We start from the raw sequence: 23,986 nt of genomic DNA on the forward strand, positions 1-23,986 counted from the left end.
ATCCGTGTCTCAAACTATGCCATGTTGGGTCTGGGACTGGGTCTGTAGTCTGTAGTTGGGTCAGCTACACAACCAGAGGAGGAATGTGAGTGTTGCTCCAGTATTTGGTCTTTTTAGTTGCTGCTGTAAGAAAATCTAAAAAGATAAACACTCATTCAATCAAGAAAACTGCACGAACACACTATTTTTTTTTCATGTCCATTTCCATTGACAGCTTGAACTTATAAAAGTTGTATAAAGATAAAATCAATGCTTTTAATTTTCTAACTTACTTGTGGTGTTTTTTCCAAGAAACATCATTCAAACATCAGATGTTCTTCTTTAGGTGATGCATACTTCAATTACTTTTTTTTTCTTGTATAAATGAATAGGCCAAATGTTCAAACGCTTCTTTTTATCCACTTTTCAACCCCTTTTTTTTATCTCAGTCATATTTTGACAGAGAAACTGCACTCAAACTTTTTAAGTGATCATAACATTTTAGACTCAACCACATGAGTTCAGACTTTTCATACCTGTCATAGACTTCCAATAACTGCTGTTCACATATTTATAGTGTGTGTGTGTGTGTGTGTGTGGGGGGGGGGGGGGGGGGGGTGAGGGGGGTATGTGGGGTATGTGTGTTGCTCTGGTCAGCATGGTTCCTTCTCTTGCTCACACTTTTCTCAACTGATAACGCTCACCCTTAAACTAAAGCTTCAACTCCTTTAAACACTTAAAATTTAACTGCTATTTCAACTTACTGTAATAATTCTGTTTTAGCTGCCGCTCAGACTTTTTAACATCTTCAGCTTCAACTGTTACTGCCATAAAAAGACCTTTCAAAAGTTCCAAAGACACGTTAAGACCTTGTACATTTTCAGCAAATATTTCAGCTTTTTATTTAGTTGACAAAATAAAAGAGCACAATTGAAAATACATTACAAAACAAGACTAACTCACGATGCAGTGTAACAGTGTGGGCTAAAAGTCAGTCGAGTCAAACGCAGTGTCACTTATGATTTGAAACACTGGCATTGACCCAGAGTATTGAATAAAGCATGATGGATAAGGTTAAAAACACACAGTAATCTGGCCAAAAAAACAAAACAAAAACAGTCATAGTTATGCAAACAGCACGGTCGGCTGCATTGATTTGGTTGTTCACACATTTAGATTTGAACAGCAGACGGAAGAGAGACAAATTGGAGCCACGCCAGGTGTCAGAAATATCAGAGGAAACTGACAGCCTGCCAAAATAAATTTTTAAACCAACACCCTTCCTCTGCACCTGTACATTAGAAAAAAAAAAATTTGGAGGTTGCTGACTGAACAGTCAAATCTATATTTGACATCTTTTGTACGGTTATTTCCTCGTGTGTTTTCGGGGGTCATTTTGCTGTATTTGCTTTCACCCTCACACACACAAAAACTGCACCACGGTTTACTCAGACAACAACAAAGATATTTTTTAGGATTCATGGTGCTACTGTCTGCATAATCTGTCTCAATAAAACAGAGCGAGAGTTCAAATGAGCTGCTTTAAACAGAGATGGTGTCGTTCGGTCAAACGCTTTCAGAGAATCTCTCCATACAGCGATTGCTTTATTGGTTTCCATTGTTTCTAACTTAACTTCCATCTCATCTAATGACCGGCTTTTTAAAGTTCCTATACTTTTTTTTTTTTTCATTTCTACTTCTCTTAACGGCCCCACTTTGATTGTCTCTGATTCTTGATTGTCTCTTTGATGGAGTATTGATTAGCATTGTGGACGAAGCAGCGGAGTGAGTATACAGTATGTACAAAGGAGAGAAAAACAGATTTGGAAGGGGAGGAGGGAGGAGAGGAGGGGGGTGAGATGGACAGCATGAGGCGGACGGTAAGAAAGAAAGAGTTGAGAGAGGTAGAAAAAGAGAGGAAGAGAGACAAAAAAGTGTGGAGAGAGAGAGTGAGTGAGTGAGTGAGGGAGGGATCAAAGCCTTCTCCCTTGTCAGTATTCACAGCGTGCATCCTCTACCCCCCACCTCACTGCCGGAGAGATGGAAAGATGAAGGGAGAGAGAAGCAGCAAGCAGCTAACGTCGCTTCACAGACAAAAATTTCCTCTCTCCTTTCTCTCTCTCCTTTCTCTCTCTCTCTCTACTCTTTCCTTCCTCCCTCTGTCCCTCCTTCCCTATCTCCCCTCCATGCCTCTCGCTCTGCAGTTTTCCTTCAGTGATGCTGAAGGATGATTGAGAGCTCTCTCACCGATAGCATTTTTAAACAGACGCATCAACAAATAAATGGCTTGATTTAGTGTACGGCGTGTGGACTGCATGTGTGTGTGTGTGTGTCCGTCCATGTGCACCGGCAACTGTTTATGGGATGCGTGTTTATCTATGTGTGTGTGTATGTTCTCCACACCCAGGCGATCCGGCACTCCATCCCCTTCTTCCCAGGGGCAAACTCTTTGAACGCCTTTTGTCTTTCTTTCTGCTCCCATTTCTTTCTCTTTGCTCTCCGAAGCTTTTTTTTTTTTTTTTTCTCCCTGTGTTCGCTGTTACTGGTCTCTCTCCAATAATCGTCCCCTTATTTTTCTTTGGTCTCATTTCCCTTCTCTTCTGTCTCTCTCCTGCATCTTGCCTTTTTTTTTCCTCCTCTTCCCTCCCTCCCTCCTATTTGCGCGCTCTGCTGACGCACTCAATCTCTTTGGCAGACCGCTGCTCACTTTGAGAATGCTCAAACACAATTCCCTCAGACAGCTTCGGAGTGTGTGTGTGTGTGTGTGTGTGTGTGTGTGTGTGTGTGTGTGTGTGTGTGTGTGTGTGTGTGAGAGAGCGACTGCATACATTTGTGAATCCACTAATTTGTTCTAAGCCTGCTATTGATAGTTATTGCTATTATGAATCAATCTATACATCCAATTTCAAGTGAACAATAGATCATTTGATTGATAAAGTGTTGAAAATGTGAGGAAAATGCCGATAAGTCCTGAGAGTCTAAGATGACATCTTCAAATGGATTGTTAGTCCCAAATCCACTGAAAATCAGTTTATAATGATTTAAAACAGAGAAAAGTTTCAAATCTTCATACACATAAAGCTAAAAACAGGGTATGTTTTGCATTTTTGCTTCATAAATGACAAGCAATTCATCAGTTTCTAAAATTGTTGACTCATTTTCTGATGATCAGCCAATCAACTAATTGACTAATTGTTTCAACCTTAGTTTCTTCTGATACTAGTGCCTGTCCATAAAGTAAAACAACAGCTGAACTTCCACTTAAAACAGAGAACCATTACCTCGTATAAGAAAGTGTACAAATTCTACATGTAAATACATTTACTCCTATAGAAATACATGAACAGTTTAGGAAGCGTATGGAAATTGTCGACCCTTCAAAATGAAGTCTTGAAGCCAAATCCACATAGAATTTTACAGGAATTTACACTGTAAGTCTTTGTTCATAATCGAGCACAACGACACACACACACTACACACTTGTCATGTGATTTTTATGTATTTATTGTTCTACATATATGCATTAATTCTAACTTTAACCCCGCAGGCACATTTTCTCACGTGCTGTCTTTTGTGGCTACATGATTAATTCCACTCTGTGTTTGAGAGAATTCATTTGCATTAGTGAAAAATATTCACACATATACATGATTGCTCATGTGCAGGTATCTCCAAAGTGCCTGTATGAATGTGTGAAAGCACGTGTGTGCCCACCTCTATGCACACGTCTCATAATTAGGTTTATATATGCACAGTTTGCTCTGCCACAGTCAGATACTTGCTCCTGTTCCCACACACACACACACTAACTACCCTGCAGAAAACTAAGACAATTTAAGAAGTAGGCGACTTGCACTGTAACTCCTCTTCTGGTTATCTTGCGAGCGCTGAGTGTTTGCTGTACAGCAGCTGCCTACTCGCAGCACAGCATAATGAGATTTGTGCAAATTGTATCATCTGTAGGGCTCCTTCCAGGATGGTTGTTCTCCGAATGCTTCTCGCCTAGAAGAGGATAGGTTAGAAAGGATAGCTGAAGATTGAAAAAAGCTGCTTTGAAACCTCGGACCGGCTGCACGCCGTGGTTATCGGAAAATAGAGTAGTTTGTAGATTAGAGGACTTTGGGGACTGATTTTTGAAAACACTTTGCATCATTCATAGCAGTCAAATAATGTCAAGTCTGGGGCTCCGTTTGATTCTGATTAAATGAAAAGTTCATTTTAATTTACAACTACATTTTCATTTTTTGGCCATCATTCGTATCCATATTTTGAGACTTTACTATTTCAGAGCTGAGATCTGGAGGAGCGACGTCATGATGGTCTGATTACTCGTGTGTCTCGCCCTGTTGGACTCCTGTTGTAGTGATATTGCCGTGTCTCCAGACCTCAGCATCAAATGTGGCTCAGGCTGGCCTCTGACTTTACTGGTGTGAGTATCATGGAAGGCCCACCAGCCCCATAGCACCACCTGTTGGTTGTGATGAAAGAATAGGCCCAGTTCACCCACAGAGAATTTTTACAGATGTTTCACTGACCCAAGCTGGCCAAATAAAATCAATTATTGATGCTTTAAAGCATGGATTTGTTTTTGTTTTTTATTCTAACTACCATTAAAAAAAAAAATCCAGGTTCATCAAAGTTGCAGATTTATGTACCTTTGAGCAAAACCTCTGTCCTCATACTCACACTGATACAGAAACTCCTCCATTGGAGCTGCTTATGAATTAGTATCAGAAGCTATTGATTGTGAACTGTTCCCCAGGTGTACACTTGATAGATTTAGTTTTAAGTATGAAGAAAAAGAGCGTACGAGTTCTGCTTAAACAAAGGTTACCTATATGTTAGACAAGAGACCAGGCTGTTTGCAGAGAGGCTGAGGGAGCATTCAGATGCTCCTCCATCTGCTTTTTATCCAGTAAATCAATTCTGTTGCTTTGTGCTGTTCAAGGAGCTCTGCTTATGAAAAAGGATGTTGTCTGCATGCAGATTCTCACTGCTTCTGAGAGCTGTTTGCCATACAGATCCAGACTGTGATGTTGTTGCTGCCTGGTTTGGCCCGTTGCATCATTATGAATCAAGTTCATTCTGCTAGAGCTCAGAACTTAAAGTTCATTATGAGTTTAACCCTTCATTTCGTACTCTCCTTACCCCTCGAGGGAAACTCGATTCTTTGCACAGAAGAAAACAACATTTTGAAAAAGTGACGGGAATTTTAATTCAGTTTGGTCAGTACAGAAAGTTACAGATTTGATTAATAATGAACAGGACTTAGTGTTAATAGTGTTAATAAGTCATATTTCAGTCAGAGAGCAACCAAAGCAGACCTCAGTGGAATAAAGCAGAGCGTTTAGTGTGTTGTGTTGTAAATCCAGCAGTCATCACACTCACAAAGGCTACATGTCTCTCTTGGATGCTTCACACGGAGGGGTTTCTAATCATGACAAATCAGGATTCAGAACAATAAGTTGCTTATTCACGTTTTCACTTCTTTCTGCTTGTTGACAGCCAAGAGTGTACAGCTACAAGAAGTTAGACTGGACTTCAGCCTGTTTTTAATTGTATGCTGTAGATGCTAATGAAGCAACTCTTTGCTATTTTGTTTGGATCCATTCATACTTTATTGGTGTTGTTGCTCTACTATTTGGCAGCATACTATTCTATTGCTATTTATTAATAGCAACTATCTAATTAACCATCTGTCTGCGTTGCTTGTAATGACTGATTTGCGTTGCGGTTGTATTTCTGTTTGATGTGAGATCTTTTTATAAATCCTCTTATAGTGTACCTCCGCCATTATTAGTCATTTTTAATCCAGTTTTATCACAGGATTTGTTAGGCAGAACACTTCAGTGTGTCATTAACTTGCACATTTGCTAATGAAATTCCTTTTACAATTAATATCTGGAGTTCAGTGAACAAAGCCTTTTGGGAAGTGGCTCCAGACAGGAGCTATACCACCTGTGTTTATCATGAAGTCTGAATGGCTGCGTGGTTAGTGAGCAAATGTGAGTAAAAAGGGGAATGATGAGTGATTCGTTCATGGAGTATCTAGGTAACAGTTATGCACTGTTTTCTATCAGATTACATTAAACTGGCTGCAGTCAGTTCACTGAGTTCAAAGTTGCAGCTGTTCTGTTCTGTTGAATATTTAAAATGCCTAAATAAAATAAATCAAACAAAGAATAAAGTGAAATAGAATAAACATTGTTTTAAATATTTCTTTTGTATGTATACATTTACTGTGTCATAAGTAGGTGTAAAACATATTAAAGGACATTTATAGAGCTTTTTGTCTTTAATAGGTGAATGAGTTGTTATTCATTGAGATAGTAATTTCCACCCGACATCACAGAAAACACACTGAAGATGTGTACTGCATATCAGTGTTGTCCAACAGAGAGCAGCATCGACCTGCTAATACTACAGTAAATACAGTCATTAGTTTTCATGAGGTGCAAGGAAAGGAAAGTGAAAATCGAAGCTTTTTCCTTTTTGAGATGTAGACACATTGTCCATGCAAAGCTAAATGCGAGCATGTTGACGTTAGCAGTTAGCTTAAAGCACCACTGTGTCTGAATACATCCTTGCAATACTGCTTGCATGGACTGTAGCCTCTTAATCTTGTTACGTGACAAATGACTGATTATTAAAATTGTCTGTTTTTTTGTTGATAAATTGATCGTTTCAGCCAGACCCGGCATTATGGGTGGGTCCGCGGTGGCCAGTCAGTGCATGACGTCGGAGCGGGAAATTTGAAAGTAGCTAGCTGAGGTTAGCATTCTGGGGCTAATGATCAAAACATGTTAAATTAAATCGGAATCATGTGTGACTTAACATGTCATTGGAAAGTGACATTGTTAGACTTTGCTGCACGTAAAACCAAGAGGAAGAAGTTTTAATAGTAGGGACCTGTGGTTATTGATTGATTTGTGCAATATTCTTATGCTTGTACCACTTGTGAGTGGACAGAAGGATTCATGCAGGCTTCACTTGCTGGTGTTGTATGAGTTTTGCTCCCTTTTATTGTGGCCATTTAGATTTGATGGCACTCAAATTTATAAGGCAAAGGTCTCACTTTCATCTGTTTGTGTGTATATATAAGCTTACATATGCGCACATTTTGGTGACACAATTACTGAATCGTATATGTATGCTTCACTATGGGCAACAGTCAAAAAATTAAACTGCAATTGTAACCTGCGTTGTGTAGACAAGCATAGTCCTGCACTTGACTTGAACTCATGATCTCAGACATGGGAGACGCACATGCTAGCAAGGAGGCTAAAACACATGGACGCTAGCGTCCGTCGCCAAGGAAAATAAGGGTTCAGTCCAGTTGTTACCACAAAGAGGATTGATGGGAGATTCGGTACAGGCGTACATCCACAGACACGTGCAGGAATTTAAAGAGTTGTCTTACTCCTGAAAGAGAATTTAGGACATGAAATTTAGATTTCATAGATTAGACATTTCTGTAGAGAGAAACGACGAGTTCTCCTCACGCTATTCCTGTAACCCATGTTAAAGATATGATTATAAGGTATCAGAGAGAAAGTAACATGTCACTAATCACAATCGACTGCCTCACTGGGGGGTGAAAAGGCTCAGCAGATTAATTGCAAGTTGTCGAGTGGTGGATTAAGAGGATGCGACCCCCCCCTTGTGAACCTTGACCGCCACATGAACACACTGTTGACACAGAAAGGCCTTGTGTGATTTCTTCTACGTATGCTTTCAAGTTAAATTGCAGCACTGCCCTTTACTTGCACCTGCTCTCTGCCATCAACTCACTATAATGAGACAGAGGCCAATGGATCGTGTCAAACTTCTTTTGATTGTCTGTCTACACACATAACTCAACACACATAAACCGCATCAAGAAGCGCCGTCGTCACTGTTTGACTTCCTTTATTAGCCGAAGCGCTAAGAGATGTATTTCAAACAAACGATCAATTAGACTTATTTTTTTTTCCAGACATGTTTGACTTTCTCTCTTTTTTTTTCATCCCTTGTAGTAGTTTCATAGTTTCATTTCTGTCAGTGTTCTTCCTGCTCCTGTGACAGTTGCAGGTGTTTTTGTTTAGTTTCGAGGGGCCTTTCTGCTGGTTTTCAGGTCTTAGCGTCTTGACAGTTGATGCCGTTTTTTTTCTTGGTTCTTAGCATTTTGGCTGCTCCGTCAGTCGATGACACAGGTGCATCGCCTTGTTTACTGTGGTCTCTTGCTTTCCTCATCCTTCCCCCCTCCTCATTTTCTACCCCGTCGTCTTCTCCTTTTCTTCTGCTTCTCACACTCCGCATCTTTCACATCATCATAAACCTTGTCTTCCTCCGTCTCCTATTTTTTCCCGAATTTATTCCTCCATTCCCTTTATCTCCAGCTTCTGCTCCTCCTCCTCCTCCCCTTCCCCACTGCCTCCCTCATAATCACCTCCCTCCTGCTCTTCCTCTGGCCAAGGTCCATGTTATAAATCAGACTGAAATGAGAGTGTGCCGCCTCTTTGCAGTAGTGGAAAATACATTTACTCAAGTACGATCCTTTAGCACAGTTTTAAGGTACTTTTCTTGCTTATTTCTAATTTTATGGTTCATTTTACTTCTGCACCACTGCCTTTCAAAGAGAAATATACTTTTTACATTTGCCTGACAACTATGAGTTACTCTGCATACCAATCAATACATACATATAAAATATACAAAGAGCTGTTAAAAAATAATTTTTACAGGTTTAACTTGCCAGCAGTGCATAAAGTAATTCAATTTACAGTGCCAGTCACACATCTTCCCATTCCCTTCGATGAGAAAGTCTGCCCAAACTTTTGACTGGTACTGTAGCTTCACATCCAGCTATGTTGGGTACCACTTTCTGATAAGGTTTTATAAATGGTATTTGCTGTGTTAATAGTTAATTAAGTACTTATTTATGTATCATAGATCAGTAATAAGAAGGTCTTTAGATTGCCAAGTTACAAAAAATCAGTTATTATTAAAAAACACATTAAATGCACCATTTTGGATGATAAGTACTTTTCTACAGAGTGTTGTTTTGATATTATAAGCTGCAACTTTACTGTTTGGTTCAGTAATTTATCATAGCTATGATAACCTCACTTTACACTACCTGCATAGCATCAAACGACTAGCTGGTGAACATAGTGGAGTAAGTAGCAGCTAAAGAGCCAGATCAGGAGTTAGCGTAGACTAAAATACAGCTAGATGAAGAGTGAACTTGCATTTGTTGGGTGGCCACAAACACGACTGTATCTGTGTCTGCTGGATGTGTACATAGGTAACTGTTTGCCAACACATTTGCCATATAAACTTTATAAGTTGATAATATGTCAGTGTTATGTGAACAGCTTGATGTTCTTCCTACAAGCCAAAAAGGCAATTAATAGAGTTTTAAGTACATGTTATTGATAATACTTGTATTATTTTACTTAAATGAAACTTCTGCAAACTTTTTTCAACCCTGCCTCCTTGTTTTCAAGATGTGTTCTTGTGTGTGTACTAGCTCTTTTGAAACTACTTATTATTGTTTTAATCATTTCTACTCAGTAACTAGAGATGAGACACATCGGTGTCATGCTGGGCAGTTGATTGGAGAATAGACAGTAGACAGTCTGTTTACCTGTCACTAACCTTCGCACTCATCGCCTTCTTCCTCCTTCCCCCCCCTAGCAACTGCTGAGGGAGATGCAGCAGATGGCCAGCCGGCCTTTCGCCACCATCAACGTCGCCTTGGAGACGGACGAGGAGCCGCCTGACCTGATAGGAGGAAACGTCAAGGTGAGCTCGACCTTTTCTTAGAGCGATCGCCTCCGAACCCCAGAGATCTACCTGTTGGCTGGGTTGACAGGACCGGCAAGTAGGGAAGCTCCATCCATCATCAGTATTGTGGTTCATCGTCCCTCAAGTGGGAGCTCAGTCTTGTGACCCTCGGCTGCTGTTTGTGATTACAGTCAACCCGTAGTGATAGATATTCCTCACACCATCTGCTTTACATCATTTCTGACTCTGAACTCTTTAAGGTGATTCCATTAGTTTTCCACAAGCCAAGGAGGCTAAATTGAGCTCACTTAGCAAGAAGAGTTTTGAAGTCTAGTGCAGGTCTAGTACACCTAATGAGGGTCAATACAGCGTACACTTGCCGGGACAGTGCGAAGACCGGATGATGATGATGATGGAAGTGGGCTGCAGATGAGTAACACGGCGCATTATACCAGTTATAGCCAGTTATTGTGGGTAGGCAGTGAATTCTAATGGGAATGAATTGAGTTAACCCTGGAGTTAAATACATGCAGATGAGAGTAAGGTATTGTAGATTAAGACTATACTTAGAAATGAGATAAGAGTTTCGTTCGAACATCGAGATATTCTCCGTTTTGGAAGATAAATAAATAAATTAACACCTACTCACACAGGAGACTGTTTTCTGCCATGAAAACAGAGAACATTAGAGGACACTATTAAAGTCATGATTCATTTTAACAGCCTTGTTTTTGGTGCATTGAACCATCTGTGTTTTTGGAATACAGACTGAGAAATCTAAGGTAGCGAGTTCTGTCAATAACGATATACAGCTTGTTGGAAGAAAGCCATTCATATAGCATGTAATATACAGAGTGGAAGTAAAAAATACCAACAGAGGGGTTGTGTGTCTTTTAAACTATGATTCTTAATTAATGCATTAATTAAGCACATCCATTAACAAATTTGACAAACTGTTTGGCTGTCGAGATGTTGACGCCAAGCCAATGCTCACCATTGGGGTAGAGTCTTCATCTGGAATAGATTTAATCAGGAAAATTATGGAGATAAGTAGCACAGTGATAGATAAAGCTGTTTTTGAAGTACATTTAAAAGTAAAGAAAAGTCCGTATAGCAGATTAAAAGTTGCGATTGTGCCAGCTGAAGCTGCAGCAGGGTAGATTTAAACATAAAGATCAAGCTGAGTGGGAAAAGGCGGTCGAGAACACTTTATTATCGAGAACAGTCAGACATACCGGCAGAGTTGAAGTATGTTAGAGCAGATTTAAATGCCGATATTGAGAATAGAGGCAGCGGCAGAGAGAACATTTAAAAGCAGGAGTTGTGCAGAGTTATAGAAATTGCAGTTGAGTATTCAGTGGGCACGGAGCTGCAGGCCAGGTATACCTGTGACTGTGCACTTTGTGATGAATGACCTCCGAATGCAGATGTATCGCAGAATTATAGGGCTGTTTCAGCAGGGTGGCTCGGGGCCCCTCGGCTCTGACAGGGGCCATGCATCTCAAGGGGGCTCGGCTCCCCCCCTAGCACAAGGTTACTCCCAGCAAAGACTGCAGGGCCCCTCGGGAAGATCAGCAGCTAATCAAATCCCTGCTCAAACAGAAACTGTGCCTCCTCTTCACTTCTTCTTCTCTTCTCTTCACTCGTTTCTTTTTTCTTCACCTTTTCTTCTCTTCTCTATTTTTGTCCCCTTCTTCTTAGTGTTGCCTCCTTTCCTCTGCTTGTGTCTTCTTCTTTTGTGTTTTCTATTTTTTCTCTTTCCTTAGTTTTCTTCTCTTCTGTCCTCTCTTACGCAATTTCATTAATCGTTTTTTCTTTCCTCTTCTCTTCTTTTGTCCTCTTTTTTTTTTCTTTTCATCTTTTCAATTTTTTTCTCTGGTGTCCATGTTTTTCTCCTTCTCTTAGTTTCTGTTGTCCTCTCTACTGTTCTTCGTGGGTTTTATTATCCATTTCCTCTTTTTTTAATTGTCTTCTCCTCTTTTATCTTCTCAACTCTTCTCTCATCAATTCTCTTCCCTTTTTTTCTCTTTTCTTCTGGTCTCTCCTTTTTTTCCTTTGTGCTTCTTTTTCGCGTGTCTACACTTAACCCGCCTAATGTTCCCTTCTCTCGTCTTCTCTGTTCCTCTCTTCTCCTCTTCTACTCCTCAATTCTTCTTCTCTTCTGTCCTCTTTCTTCTCTTTTCCTAGTTTCTTTTACTACTTTACTTTTTAAACTTGTGTCCTTGTTTTCCCCTCTTACTTCTGGTTTTCTTTACCTTCTTTTCTGTTCTTCTAAGTTTATACTCCTTTTTCTTTTGTCTTCTTTTCTTCTTTTTGCATCTTTTCTTTTGAATCTTTTCTCCTCCGCTCTCTCGTCTCCTGTCTGACATCCTTACTTCACTATAGTGCTCTCTTCTAATTTTCTAGCCCTTTACTTATCCGATCAGCTGTCTGGGGTTTTCTGTCGGCCTTATCTGCTTTTTCTGTTTGTGTGTATTTCTGTGTGTGTGTGTGTGTGTGTGTGTGTGTGTGTGTGTGATCATGTGTATCAACGTGTGCTTTTGTGTGTTTGCGTGGGTGTCGGCTTGCGCGCGCACACGTCGTACTGCTGAGTAGAAAGAAAAGATGCAGCATGCTGTGGAAATCAGGCGCCCTCCGCCTCTTCCTCATCTCCGCTTTACCTTTTCTTCTACCCACCTCTACTCTTCTTTTCTTTCATTCTTCCCGGCCCTGCTCTCCTCCTCACCGTCAGGGCAGGAGCAGCCCAGGAGCAGAGATCCAATTTAGATCTTCCTCCTCAGCTTTCTCTGCCTTCACCGGCTCAGACGGCGAGCGCACACTATCCTATCTCCTCCCGCCTCAGATTGAGCGACTGGGAGCAGGTTCTTCCCCTTGTTTCCATGCCGTTTTATCAGGACGCTACAGTAGTGTATTAAGACCCGCGATCTGAGTATATGGGGGGGCCGGGCGCCCGCACAGTGAGCTGAAGATCATTAAAGTTGTTTATAGCCTCGGTGGGAAGTCCAAACTTGCTTTGTCGATGAGATATATTCACTCTGCCAAATGGAGCTTGTGGCCCCGGCATCACGGGTAGATGATTACCTTTGTGACGCTTCTTGTTCCGCTTTTATTTATAGATACCATGAGAATAGAGAAAATCAGGACATATGATACAAAACGAGGGGCAGGAGGGATGAAGAAAGAGTTGCGGTTTATCTAACATGATTGTGCTGCACCGTTATCACCTGCACTCGTTGCGTATTACATTCAATTATACACATTTGGCTGCTTTATTTAAAAAAAATTGTGCGTGTGATAACCTTAAATTTCATGATTGTTGGTGCACAGACAGCCAAAAGTAAAATGGTCAAAGATCAGCGCACCAGAGAAATGCTAAATTATGATAGTTTAGCATAGATAAGTGCACTGTAAAGACTAGTGTGTCGTAAATGAAAAGCAGATTGACTCACTATTCGTTGAGATGCATAAGAGGAGGCACGCAGATAACTCAAGGTGACAGCAGTCGGCAGATGTTTTCCCATTATGTTGCGATGAGAGGAGGCGGGGTCGGGCCTTTACTTCAACAAGCTGTACAGTTATATCCTAAATAGCTGAATCTATAAGTGCATTGTCATTGACGTTGTTTATAGTGTATTTCATAGCAAGAATTGTGTTTTCTAGAATGTATTTCTGCAGCGTCTCCTGAAGCAAAAAAGCCGCAACTTTTGCAGCGATTGTGTAGAGAATGCACGAACACTTGAGATGTTGCAAGTAGCCACTGCTGACTCAAGTTTTATGAATAAAGTACAGAAAGAAACAAGGTGAGAAGAAGATCAGGCAGCGCTTAAGACAAAAGGTTAGTTTGTTTGCAGTAATCACAGACATCGTTACACAACACAGTTTAGCAAAGTATCCTTGTCTACTGAGCCTACTGTGTAGTGTTGATTTTCACCAGCTGCTGAAATTCTTTAAAGATTTTGGAGGTGGTGATTGTTTACTAGGCTTCAATTTATTTGCACAACATTATATGGACGTAAAAAGTCGTATATTGTTTACAGTCCAGGTCAGAAGGTCCAGTTCACTTCAGATTGCCGAGTGGTGTTTCACATTGTGGAAACAAAAAGTCTATTTTAGTAATAAAACTCACTTAAACCTATCTTGTTATTTTCTGTAGTGTTTAGTTTAAACAGGTGTTATTATTGCAGTCTAACATTTTCTTTGCAAACAGAAGCCAACTGAATAAAAAAAACTCATCAAAGTTGGCTCAGTGGAAGTGGCTGTACCCGGTGAGTCATAGCAACGGGGAGTTTGACTCGCTCTCGTCGCTGGTAGGGGGAAACTCATCCCGGTTGCTGCTAAAGTAGAGATGAATGCAGCGGATGAAAGCGGAGCAGCACGCCGCTGCAGTGTACGTCCACATCAGCGTGTGTTCGTGAGTGTTTGTGTGGGCTCAGCAGTGATCCTACGTGCTGGGCTAATTACTGGAGGTAATTTAACAAAACCTTTCGCCGCTCCGCCTGGCCAGTCTAGATAACTCTCCGGAGTGGTGCTGGTGGGGGAGGCCGGGCGGGGGTGGGGGGGTGGGGGGAGTTGAGAGGAGGTCTTCAGCGCTATAAAACAAAGGCTTCTGCTGGGGAATGTTATTAACATACAGCCTCTGAAGAAGACCACAGGAAGAGACGCTACCTTTGGGGAACATCTTAGGCAAAAAAAAAAAAAAGACATGCACAAGCAGTTTAAAAGGATATATAATTGAATTTTTCAAGGTGTTTTGTTTTCCCCATTAATTTTTGCTCAGGACAAAATAAAGTGGACATGTCTGTTGAAAGAGATAAATCATGTTTTTTTAAGTGCACTCTGTTTTGTTTTTGTCAGAAATGGAAAGTGAAGCACCTGGCTTGTACCCTCAGGTTGAAATTGAGGTTGTACATCGGATACAATAACCATACCGAATGAACACTCACAATTCAATCGATTACAAAAAAACGTGGCCTCTCGAAATCAAAATGATCCCCACTGTCACATCGCATCAGTCTGACATCAAGTCTTTCCCCAATTTCAACTTTATTTGCTGTGCCTATTCCCTCTCCAATTTGAATATGAGACGTTGGTGGTAGAAAATGAGAAACAAGCACGTTAACAAGCAAGAACCTAAGAGCAGCTCGCAGCTGCTGCAGTGGAAATTGGACTTGGCAGACGAGTCTTACAACAGCCTAAAGCTGTGAAATTAAAAGCTGCCAGTCTTCTGATATTTTTTTTATTTTTTATTTTTTTTTACACATAGAGTACAGATGTGTTCAGGTTATCACGGGTAGCCGTCATTTTTCCAATTGTAAACACACTGGATGAGAAATACATTTCGCCCGAGGCAACAACAGACCTGTGGACTGGAGCAAACTAAGCCTGGTTGGATTGCTCGTGGCAAGGCCAAAATAATTGTTTCATCTTTTTTTGTACCAAGGGATTGAGGAGGAAAATTAGCCAAGTGTGATATTGTACCTCCTGATGCTGTATTGGAACAGTTTTCAGAATTTTTATTCCCATTTCTTAGCAATTCATGTCAGTGGTGTATAATGATGTTATAGCACATGATTTTGTAAATGGAAAGAAATTATTTTTACACTGAGTGCTCGGTTGTCTTCTCTAGTTATTGAGTCATCACTCATTTATCACACGAAGCTGTAAGTGATATTAATGTTTCAGTGCTCTGAGGGATAGTATTGGCTTTTAATGCAATCAACTGAAAAAACAAAATGGCAATTTGGTCTACTATTTTATTATCTGGATCATTTCCACCTCTCTTGTGAGTTTTTAAGGAAAGTTTCTCCAAAGTGCTTCCAGAGCAGGATTGCAGCCTCTTTGACGGGGTCCCACAGGGTCCTCAACCACATGAGTAGAAGTTTCATTTTACTGTTATTTTAGTCTCTGAAAGTTGACCAAATTAAAGAAAAAGGATTTTCAACTAATTCTTATCCAGTTAGGGTTTTTCATACTCTCTGCAGTCTTGACATGTCTAGCAATTAAAATCTTAGCAGAGAGTGTGTGTCTCTAACTGGGGGTTCTTGACATGAGCGTGTCTGAGACTCTCTGCTCTAAAATGAAACAGGTGGAGATAAATTAGTTACACGAATTGTTCATCTGTCGCATTTCTGACAGAGGAGCTGCACCTACTTCCGAGGTGCACGGAGAAGGGAAAGAAGTCTAGAGAGACGAGAACTCCAGCAACACTCGTAATATGAAGAACAACCACGATGAAGGCTGCAAGCCGAAACATGTCGGTCAACTTCATACTACGAAGTGTTGCTGCAGTTCTCATCTCTCTAGAGTAGCTGAGTGAGGCATGTTTGTCAGTGCTAGTGATCAAAACTAACAATACACATTATACATTAATACATGCTTACTGTGTCCTCAAATAACTGCAGGTGTCACCAAATCAACGAGGACTGAAATCTTTAAGATTATAACTTTAAAGTGTTTGTCACATAATGTAGCATGTAGAACTATGAAGCTTGTAAACTTCATAGTGTTTCAGTGTTGAGAGTCAGTGTTTAAGAAAAGTCCAAACCTTTCTAAAGAGCCATTAACCCTTTATTGCTCACATAAACACATGCAAATGATGAGACAAAAGTGCCATGTGAATCATTTGTGAAGATGATGTCTGTCAGTCAAATTAGATACTTTCATACTGTATAATTACTGGCAACAACTTAGACCAATGTTTAGACGAGATAAAATATTCCAAACTCAAGGTTTCCAAAGCTGATGACTTGTAGCTCCTCTCTCACATCAACCAACCAACCAACCGATGATTAAATCCACATTTCCCATAAATCCTCACTTCCTTCCTGTTGCAAAGATCGTTGCTCCTCGTCCTCATTTCCTCTTCTTGTTTTCTTTGTGCTTTGCTTATGAGTATAAATATGACAGGAGAGATTTTCATCTTATTGTAACCGTCTGCCATCGTGAGAAAGTTTGAGCTCATGTGTCAGAGAGAAGGCGTCAGCTATTTCTGTGTCCTAAATCATTTAAACAGATTTCTTAAATCTAAAATAAAAATAGCTGCCAATCTTCTCAGCAATGGTTTTGTTTATTTATGGTCGTTTTAGTTGTTATTTCGGGGATATATGTCATTAAATTATGTTTTAGAATTAATTCTGAAGTTTAACTGCGACAGGTAGGACCTCCAAAAGACTATAGGATAAAAAAATATATATATATGAAAGTGAAGGAGTAGAAAAGAGAAAGGAAATGAGGTTTTTTGTTATTTGAGGCGAAGGTCTAAAGATCATAATGTCACATGTGTCTTACGCTGTACAGACTGTAAACCCCTCCGGGACAAACTTGTCTTAATTTTGTCCTTTTTAAAATAAACGTAACTCGACAAAAGACGGGACAGATAATCAAGGATAGAATATAAAACAAAGCAGTGACCCGTCTTTTCTTTCCCGCGGTCTTGTTTGTTTATAGTAATCACGCTCATTCCTCAAAGTCGCTGCACTGTATTAATAATTTATAGTTTAAAATTCAGAGCGGAGAAGCTGTACATAGTGGTGGTATCTAAACGTGCGTATGAGTATTTGTTATTTTCTGTGTGTTTGTTGACACTGCCGCCGCTGGTTTGACTGCAGTGTTTCCAGCAGGCGAGTCTGTCCCGCTATGAGCCCATTTGTCTGTATCTGAACTATTCCCCCTGTCAGTTCTTAGGGGGGCTGTAACTCTGCATGTGTGTGAGTGCAGGATCAACACAGCTGAAAATTGCTGCAAGCTCAGAGGCATACACACACATACACACTCAACCTCCTAATAACCTTCTCTGTTCAAAGATGCATGAACATGGGAAGTTCTCAGCTGCATAGAACAATCATACATACATATAAGCCCCTTTCATACAGGGAATCTATAACATCGCTGGTTTTTATTTCTCTGTTATTATAATGGCTTATTGGCTTTTATACATAGATCTTCTTATGTACTCGAATGTAATTGCAATTATAAATGGCTTTATTCTAAATGGCAAGACAGATAAAGCAGCGAGCCCCCGCTTCACTAATCTAAGCAAGCTACAGATCCCTTCAGTTTCACATCAGTTTAATCACTACTGAGACGGAGCATGAAATGATGCAGCTTGTTATATACAGTCTGACAGCACCCGAGCATAGTTAGCGGATAGTCAGACTTTGATTGAAAGTTTAAAATTCAGAGAGTGATGGTCGAATGTGCATATCGAGGTTTTCTGAGGCCGTTATTTGGAGGAAGAAACACACACAAAAAAAGTCTTCTGTAATTTCCTGGAGAGGGTTTCAGCAAGAAAAACTAAATAACGCAGCGTCGTCCGGCAAAAAAAAGACGGACGCGGCTCGACTTCCACCTCAGCGCAATACAACATCATCCTTGCAAATACATGCAAGCATGCATTCATGGCGAATTACTTTGTAATGCATACGTCATGATAACAGATAAAACAAATAATAAATGCTACTGTGATAACTAAGTCCTGTCGTATAGCATTATAAATCACTGTGCACCATGATAAGCCTTCAAACTCATAGATCTGTTAATAAACAGGCCTTCCTGGATCCTGTTTCATTATCTCACAGGTACCTGAAGCAACATGCCCCCCCCCCCACCAACACAGCCCCTTGCTGTTTAAGCACAGTTTTCTGTCTGGAAACACCTGCTAATCAACCCCTCGTTAACTGTTTTTATGTCCTTGTGCTGAAGAGATGATAATTAAATGGTGAATTTATTGTTCAAGTGTTCTTCAAGGCTGGAACATGCTTCTCTGGCCTGCATGTTGGTGAATATGCACATGGCTTTTCTGAAAGCTTTTGCACAGCTGTTTTTTTTAATACTTTATTTTTTTCCTTTTTAATCTAATAACCATATTGGATAAGTCAGCTTGTGTGACAGTCAGGTCTGCACATGTTGTTGACAACAGTTAGGTGTGATCATTGGCTCCTCTGCAGCCTACAGTTACCCATAACACCCTTCTCTGAGTAGACCTGCAGTAACCTTTATGAGCCATAATTTCAGGGCAAATAAGACACAGCCATGATGGACGTGTTATAGAAATTTTACACTGTCCGAGCCAGTAAGATTGCAGTTCTGGCTTTAACGGAGAACTGCTTTGGGGCCTTTATTTAAACTTGAGGCTGACATGTAAAATTAGATCTGAAAGGGTACATTATGCACAACACATTAGCAGTGAAAATACTACAGAATAAAATTCCTGTCTCTGTCAGATTGTATATGAACACAGCCAGTCGCACAGATAAACATGTGAACCACACGTGCTATAAGCGGGCACACACATCTGTATAAACAAATACAGAATTCCCTTCTGGTACAGCATCAGTTACACTGAACCCACACACACACACACACACACACACACACACACACACACCCAGAGGCATCCAGGTCTTTGTGCCACTTCCCCAGCTACCTGTGTGACAGCCTGTGTATCCTGCTGGTATGAAAGGTAAGCCTCAGAGAGACAGAGCACAGAATAAATGTGTAAAATGGGTCAGAGCCTGAATATCATTACTGCCCCGCTTCCCGTGTGTACACTTACACTCTGAGTGTGTGTGTATGTGAGAGAGAGAGAGAGAGAGACAAGCTGTGATGAATTTGTGTGTGAAAAGGCGAAAAGTGTGTGTGTGTGTGTGTGTGTGTATACAGTTGCATATAGGTGTGAAAACCATGTTTCAGTGTGAGGAATTTATATTTGTCTGTGTGTGTGTGTGTCACACTCCGGCAGCGTTGCCACTCGGGGAGTTAAGCTCACCTCTCCAGAGTATAAAGACCAGCGTGGGAAGGGATTGAACTTGTGTGTTTGGAGGTCTGTGTGCGTGTGTGTGACTGCACATTGAGAGGCAGTGTCAGGAGTGTGTGAAACCATGCCAGGGCCCACTTTCCTGTCCGGCTCAGGAATTGGAAATACAGAGGAAGAGAGAGAGAGATGGCGAGGAAGAGATAGGAAGTTATCTGTATGCGGGCAAGGTGGCGGCTCTCTCCATATCCATATCCTCCGTCGAGCTAAACCCATGAATATTGTACGAGGCGAGCAGCAGCAGATCCGGCCAGTGTTTACAGGGGGGGAAACTCATCCCCACATATGGATGAGTTGCTGATAAACAGGAGATATTGGTATTAGAAAGTCAGGTGTGTCAGGCTGCCTGCGGCTGCAGGAGTGCACCGCCAGCACCGCTGACACAAATCTCCGCTCCCAGTGCCGCCACTTGATATCCAGTCGCAGCCCGCGCTACACACAGGCGGCATTGTCATGAAATTGTGCACTGTGGGGGATTTTAGGAGGGAGGGAGGGAGAGTGGGGGGGGGGATCCAATTTGTGCCCGCAGATCAGTATGTGTATCTCAACAGGGGATAGAAATGTTTTTTTTCTGGTTTCTGTGCATGTTGCTGACACAAACAAGAACAGTAACAGCAAAGCCTCCGTTATCCGTGGCTTTGAAAATGGCGTGTGTTCACCAGGATTTGGGAGGCTTGTGATGTGTAATACTTTTTTTTTTTCTTTTCTTTCCACAGTCCGTTCCAAAACCCATCGCCCTCGAGCCTTGCTTTGGCAACAAAGCCGCCGTGCTCTCCATCTTTGTGCGGTTACCCAGGGGTACCGGTGGCATCCCTCCTCCAGGACAGTCTGGTAAGATGCAGCAGCTAAATCCGTCACTTGTTTTGTTTCTTCACTTCATCTGTACTTGTTCTATAGCTTTTTCCACTGTCTTACCTTGATTTGACTCTCTCTGCCTAATGTAGCTTTAGGTATTGTTAGAGAAAGACACAGTTTCAAGCCCTTTATTTTGCTCTTTTATCTTGTTTTACTTCCTTTTCCTGTGTTATGCCTTGTTGTCTTCCATATGTTCTTACTTCACAATTTTAGGCCTGGCTCACATTATACCTGGAAACTACTTCAATCCACACTATCATTATAAGGTCTCTTTTGAAAACTTTTCTATCTGCACTGAGTCTCCAAAGCAATAAGAAAGCAGCTAAGTCTTTCCTTCCTCCTCTTGCATTTGGCAAAAATAAATATGTGCTTTACAGCCAGGGGAGGACAGAGAGACACACAGTCTGTTTAAAGGGGACCTATTATTCATTTCCAGCTCTATATTTTTATTCTGGGACTCCACTAGAGTAGTTTTGCATGATTCACAGTTGGCCCTTACTGAAGCCTCTCAGTTCAGCCTCTGTCTCTAACAGGCAGTCTTAGCTCCTGTCTCTTTAAGGCTCCCCTCCTGATTAGCTGATTGAAATTGATTGTTCTGATTGGCCAGCTTCCAGAAGCCTGCCAAGGGGCAGCCATATCAGAATTGTATTAAGTTACTGCTGATGAAAACCCAACATTTCCTGCTTTTGACGCTTCATATTAAAAGCTTTTAAATGACTAAATAACGGGAGGCTTTTATTGTGAAGAATTTGCAGGAAATGAAACTTATTCCTTACTGAATTAGCTTGTTAGCAGCACTAAAAAATGGTTGACACAACAAGATATGGAGAAATTTGGAGCTCTTTGTTCAGCGGATCAGTTAACGCAGGGAGGAATAGTACAAGCAGAAACAACCACAGTGATGATGATGTTTGATGAAGAGCTGTAGATGACCAGCACACCTCCATCAGGTAAACAACTTATTATACTTTGCTGTGCTGTGTAATGGAAAAACACTCACAGCATGCCAGCTCAACTCAAGTCATAGCTCAGTGTGACTACACCTGAAACAATGGAAAAATGCCACAACGTTAGCGGAGTGGTGAACTCGTGTGGAGCAGATGACCATATAAAGAAATCCGTCACAAGCCGACATTGGCTCGGGCTGAAAGTAGAAAAAGTTAGCTTTTTGCTAACAGGGATTACTTCGACGTACCTTTACCTCATTATTTGACACTTTGGCGACGTTTAATATGAACATCCAACATTGTAACATTTAATATATGACTGAAAATAAGGAAAAGCATAATAGGTCCCCTTTAAGGTTTCAATGTACCTGAACACACAATTTAGTCGTCGCTGTTGTCAGACAAACAAGTATAAAATATTGATTTGATTGTGGCTCGTAAATGCTACCTGTTAACGTTCAACAGTAATTCCTGGGCTGTGGCAGCGGTCCATTAATCAAATCACTATTTACGCTCACAAAGTCATCTGACAGCAGAACCATAAATACAAATCAACACTTGTATTGTGTGATCAGATATTTTGCCATTAACAATGAGGGATCTCAGAGAGAATTGAAGATGACAGAAAGTTGGCTTCTTTACAATTCACTGCACATCACCCGTGCTTGTTTGTGCTGGTGTTGTCATTGTTGTGGAAAAATTACATTTTTTTCCATTTGTGCCACAATACAAGACTAACATTTTCAGATTTATCTACTCCGGAGAGTTATTCAGAAAAAAAAACCCCAAAAACTTTTAGCTGGTTAGGACAGTTATTTTGATTTATTTTGTGCTTACATGATGCATATTCGTAAACAAAGCTTCCATATTTATGCCTCTGCGCTGACAACAGCCGTGGTCGGATGTCTGTCCATACGTACGTGCGTCCCGTTCTTGTGAGCGCGTTATCTCAGGAACGCCTTGAGGGAATTTCTTCAAGTTTGGCACAAACATCCACTCGGACTCAAGAATGAACTGATTAGAATTTGGTGGTCAAAGGTCACTGTGACCTCTTTGACCTCTTGACCTTTTTGGCCATAACTCAAGAATTCATACGTTTCATTATGACAAAGTTTCAGACAAGTGTCTAATAGGATTAAATGATGAAGTGATGACATTTTATATCCAAAAGGTCAAAGGTCAACTTTACTGTGACATCATAATGTTCTGCAAAAACACTTTTCTGGCCATTATTCAACATCATAACCGTCATAAGAAGGAGAGATTGTGACCATATTTTACATTTGGTCAGATACTATATTGGTGACACTAATCGTGGGTGCCCACCCTGAAACTGTGATGATTGTATAGATCTTCTGTGCTGCCAGGTTGAAGATGTATGTGAAGCATCCACCTTTTATAATTTGTAGCTTCTTTGCAGCAACATTCATATCTGAAGCATCGTCTACTGTCATGGCTACAACTTTGTGTTCTATCAGAATCAGTTTTATTGGCCGAGCATGTGAACACATACAAGGAAAATACACTTAATACCTTTTTATGAAAGTCCTTCAAAGTCTTCACTACAAATATTATGAGTCTGGACAGACATGGATGTAAAATACAACTTGACTGGTTGGTGGAGGCACAGTGGAAGGACAGATGAAAACAATCACCTCCATAATTCTTTCCTTTTATGTAAAAGGAGTTAAAATAACACCTTGGAGTGAACATCAGGGATTATGGGAAATGTGGTCCAGGTGTGAAACACTGCCAATGACAAAACCATGTACGTCCAGCAGAGGCTACCGATCATCTTGACCGTGCTCTCATTTGCTCACAGTAATTATAATATGGTAGCATTATTAATTTGATGAGGATGTATTGATTTTGATGCTGCAGCTACAGTAGCATGCTGCAGAGCCCTCACTGCTGCTCCTCTATCCCCCCCCACCCCCCGTTTCCTTCCTGTTTTCTCTGTTTTCTTCATTCTCTCTCGCCTCTCCTGTCAGACTTGTGTCATGAAATGAAGGCTGCTTGTTGCTCTCCATCTCCTCTCTGCTTCCTCCCTTCATCATCTTTCTCTCCACATGTTGTCTTCTTTCCTTACACAGAGAAGCATGCTGCAGATCTCTCTCCTTGCTCACTCTCGAGTTTTATTTCTCTCCTTGGTTTTTCTCCGTTTTTTCCTTTTTCTTTTTCTGTCTCCTCTTTTCCTTCTGTGAGGTCTGGGTTTTAAAGTCGAGTAGCTTTTCCATTTCCCCGTGCTCCCTCTGCTTTCTTTTCCTCCTTCTTTCTATTCCGGACAGTCTGATAGCGCTGAGAATTGAGCCCATTACTTCCTTTCATACTCTGCTCTGTCACTTGGCTCTCTTTACATTTCCATCCGTTCTTCATCTATTTTCCTTATCTTTCTTTCCAAGGCGGTCTGATAGAAACCAGGACTGAGCACTTCACTTGCCTTTTCTTAAACGTTCTTTTTTCTTTACTACTTTTTTCACTGTCTCCTTCAAGTACTCAAACAAGAACTCCATTCCTTTTTAATTTTTTTTGTTGTTTTTTTCTTTTGTTCTGTGTTTTATATCCTCTTTGCCTCCCATAGTTGCAGTCCCCAGACCATCAGCATGCCCCAGGCCCTTATTAATTA

General features: G+C 40.9%; 1 protein-coding gene across 1 annotated transcript in view; it reads left to right on the forward strand.

The window, feature by feature from the left end:
* atrn (attractin) overlaps positions 1-23,986 on the forward strand; it is a 139,973-nt gene that overhangs the window by 113,411 nt on the left and 2,576 nt on the right. Inside the window, exons 27-28 of the mRNA XM_042387964.1 lie at positions 9,658-9,765; positions 20,275-20,389. Coding sequence (XP_042243898.1) covers positions 9,658-9,765; positions 20,275-20,389 — 223 coding nt within the window. The remainder of the gene's footprint in view (positions 1-9,657; positions 9,766-20,274; positions 20,390-23,986) is intronic.

Source organism: Thunnus maccoyii, chromosome 16 (assembly GCF_910596095.1).
Source record: "Thunnus maccoyii chromosome 16, fThuMac1.1, whole genome shotgun sequence".
NCBI classification, from domain to species: domain Eukaryota; kingdom Metazoa; phylum Chordata; class Actinopteri; order Scombriformes; family Scombridae; genus Thunnus; species Thunnus maccoyii.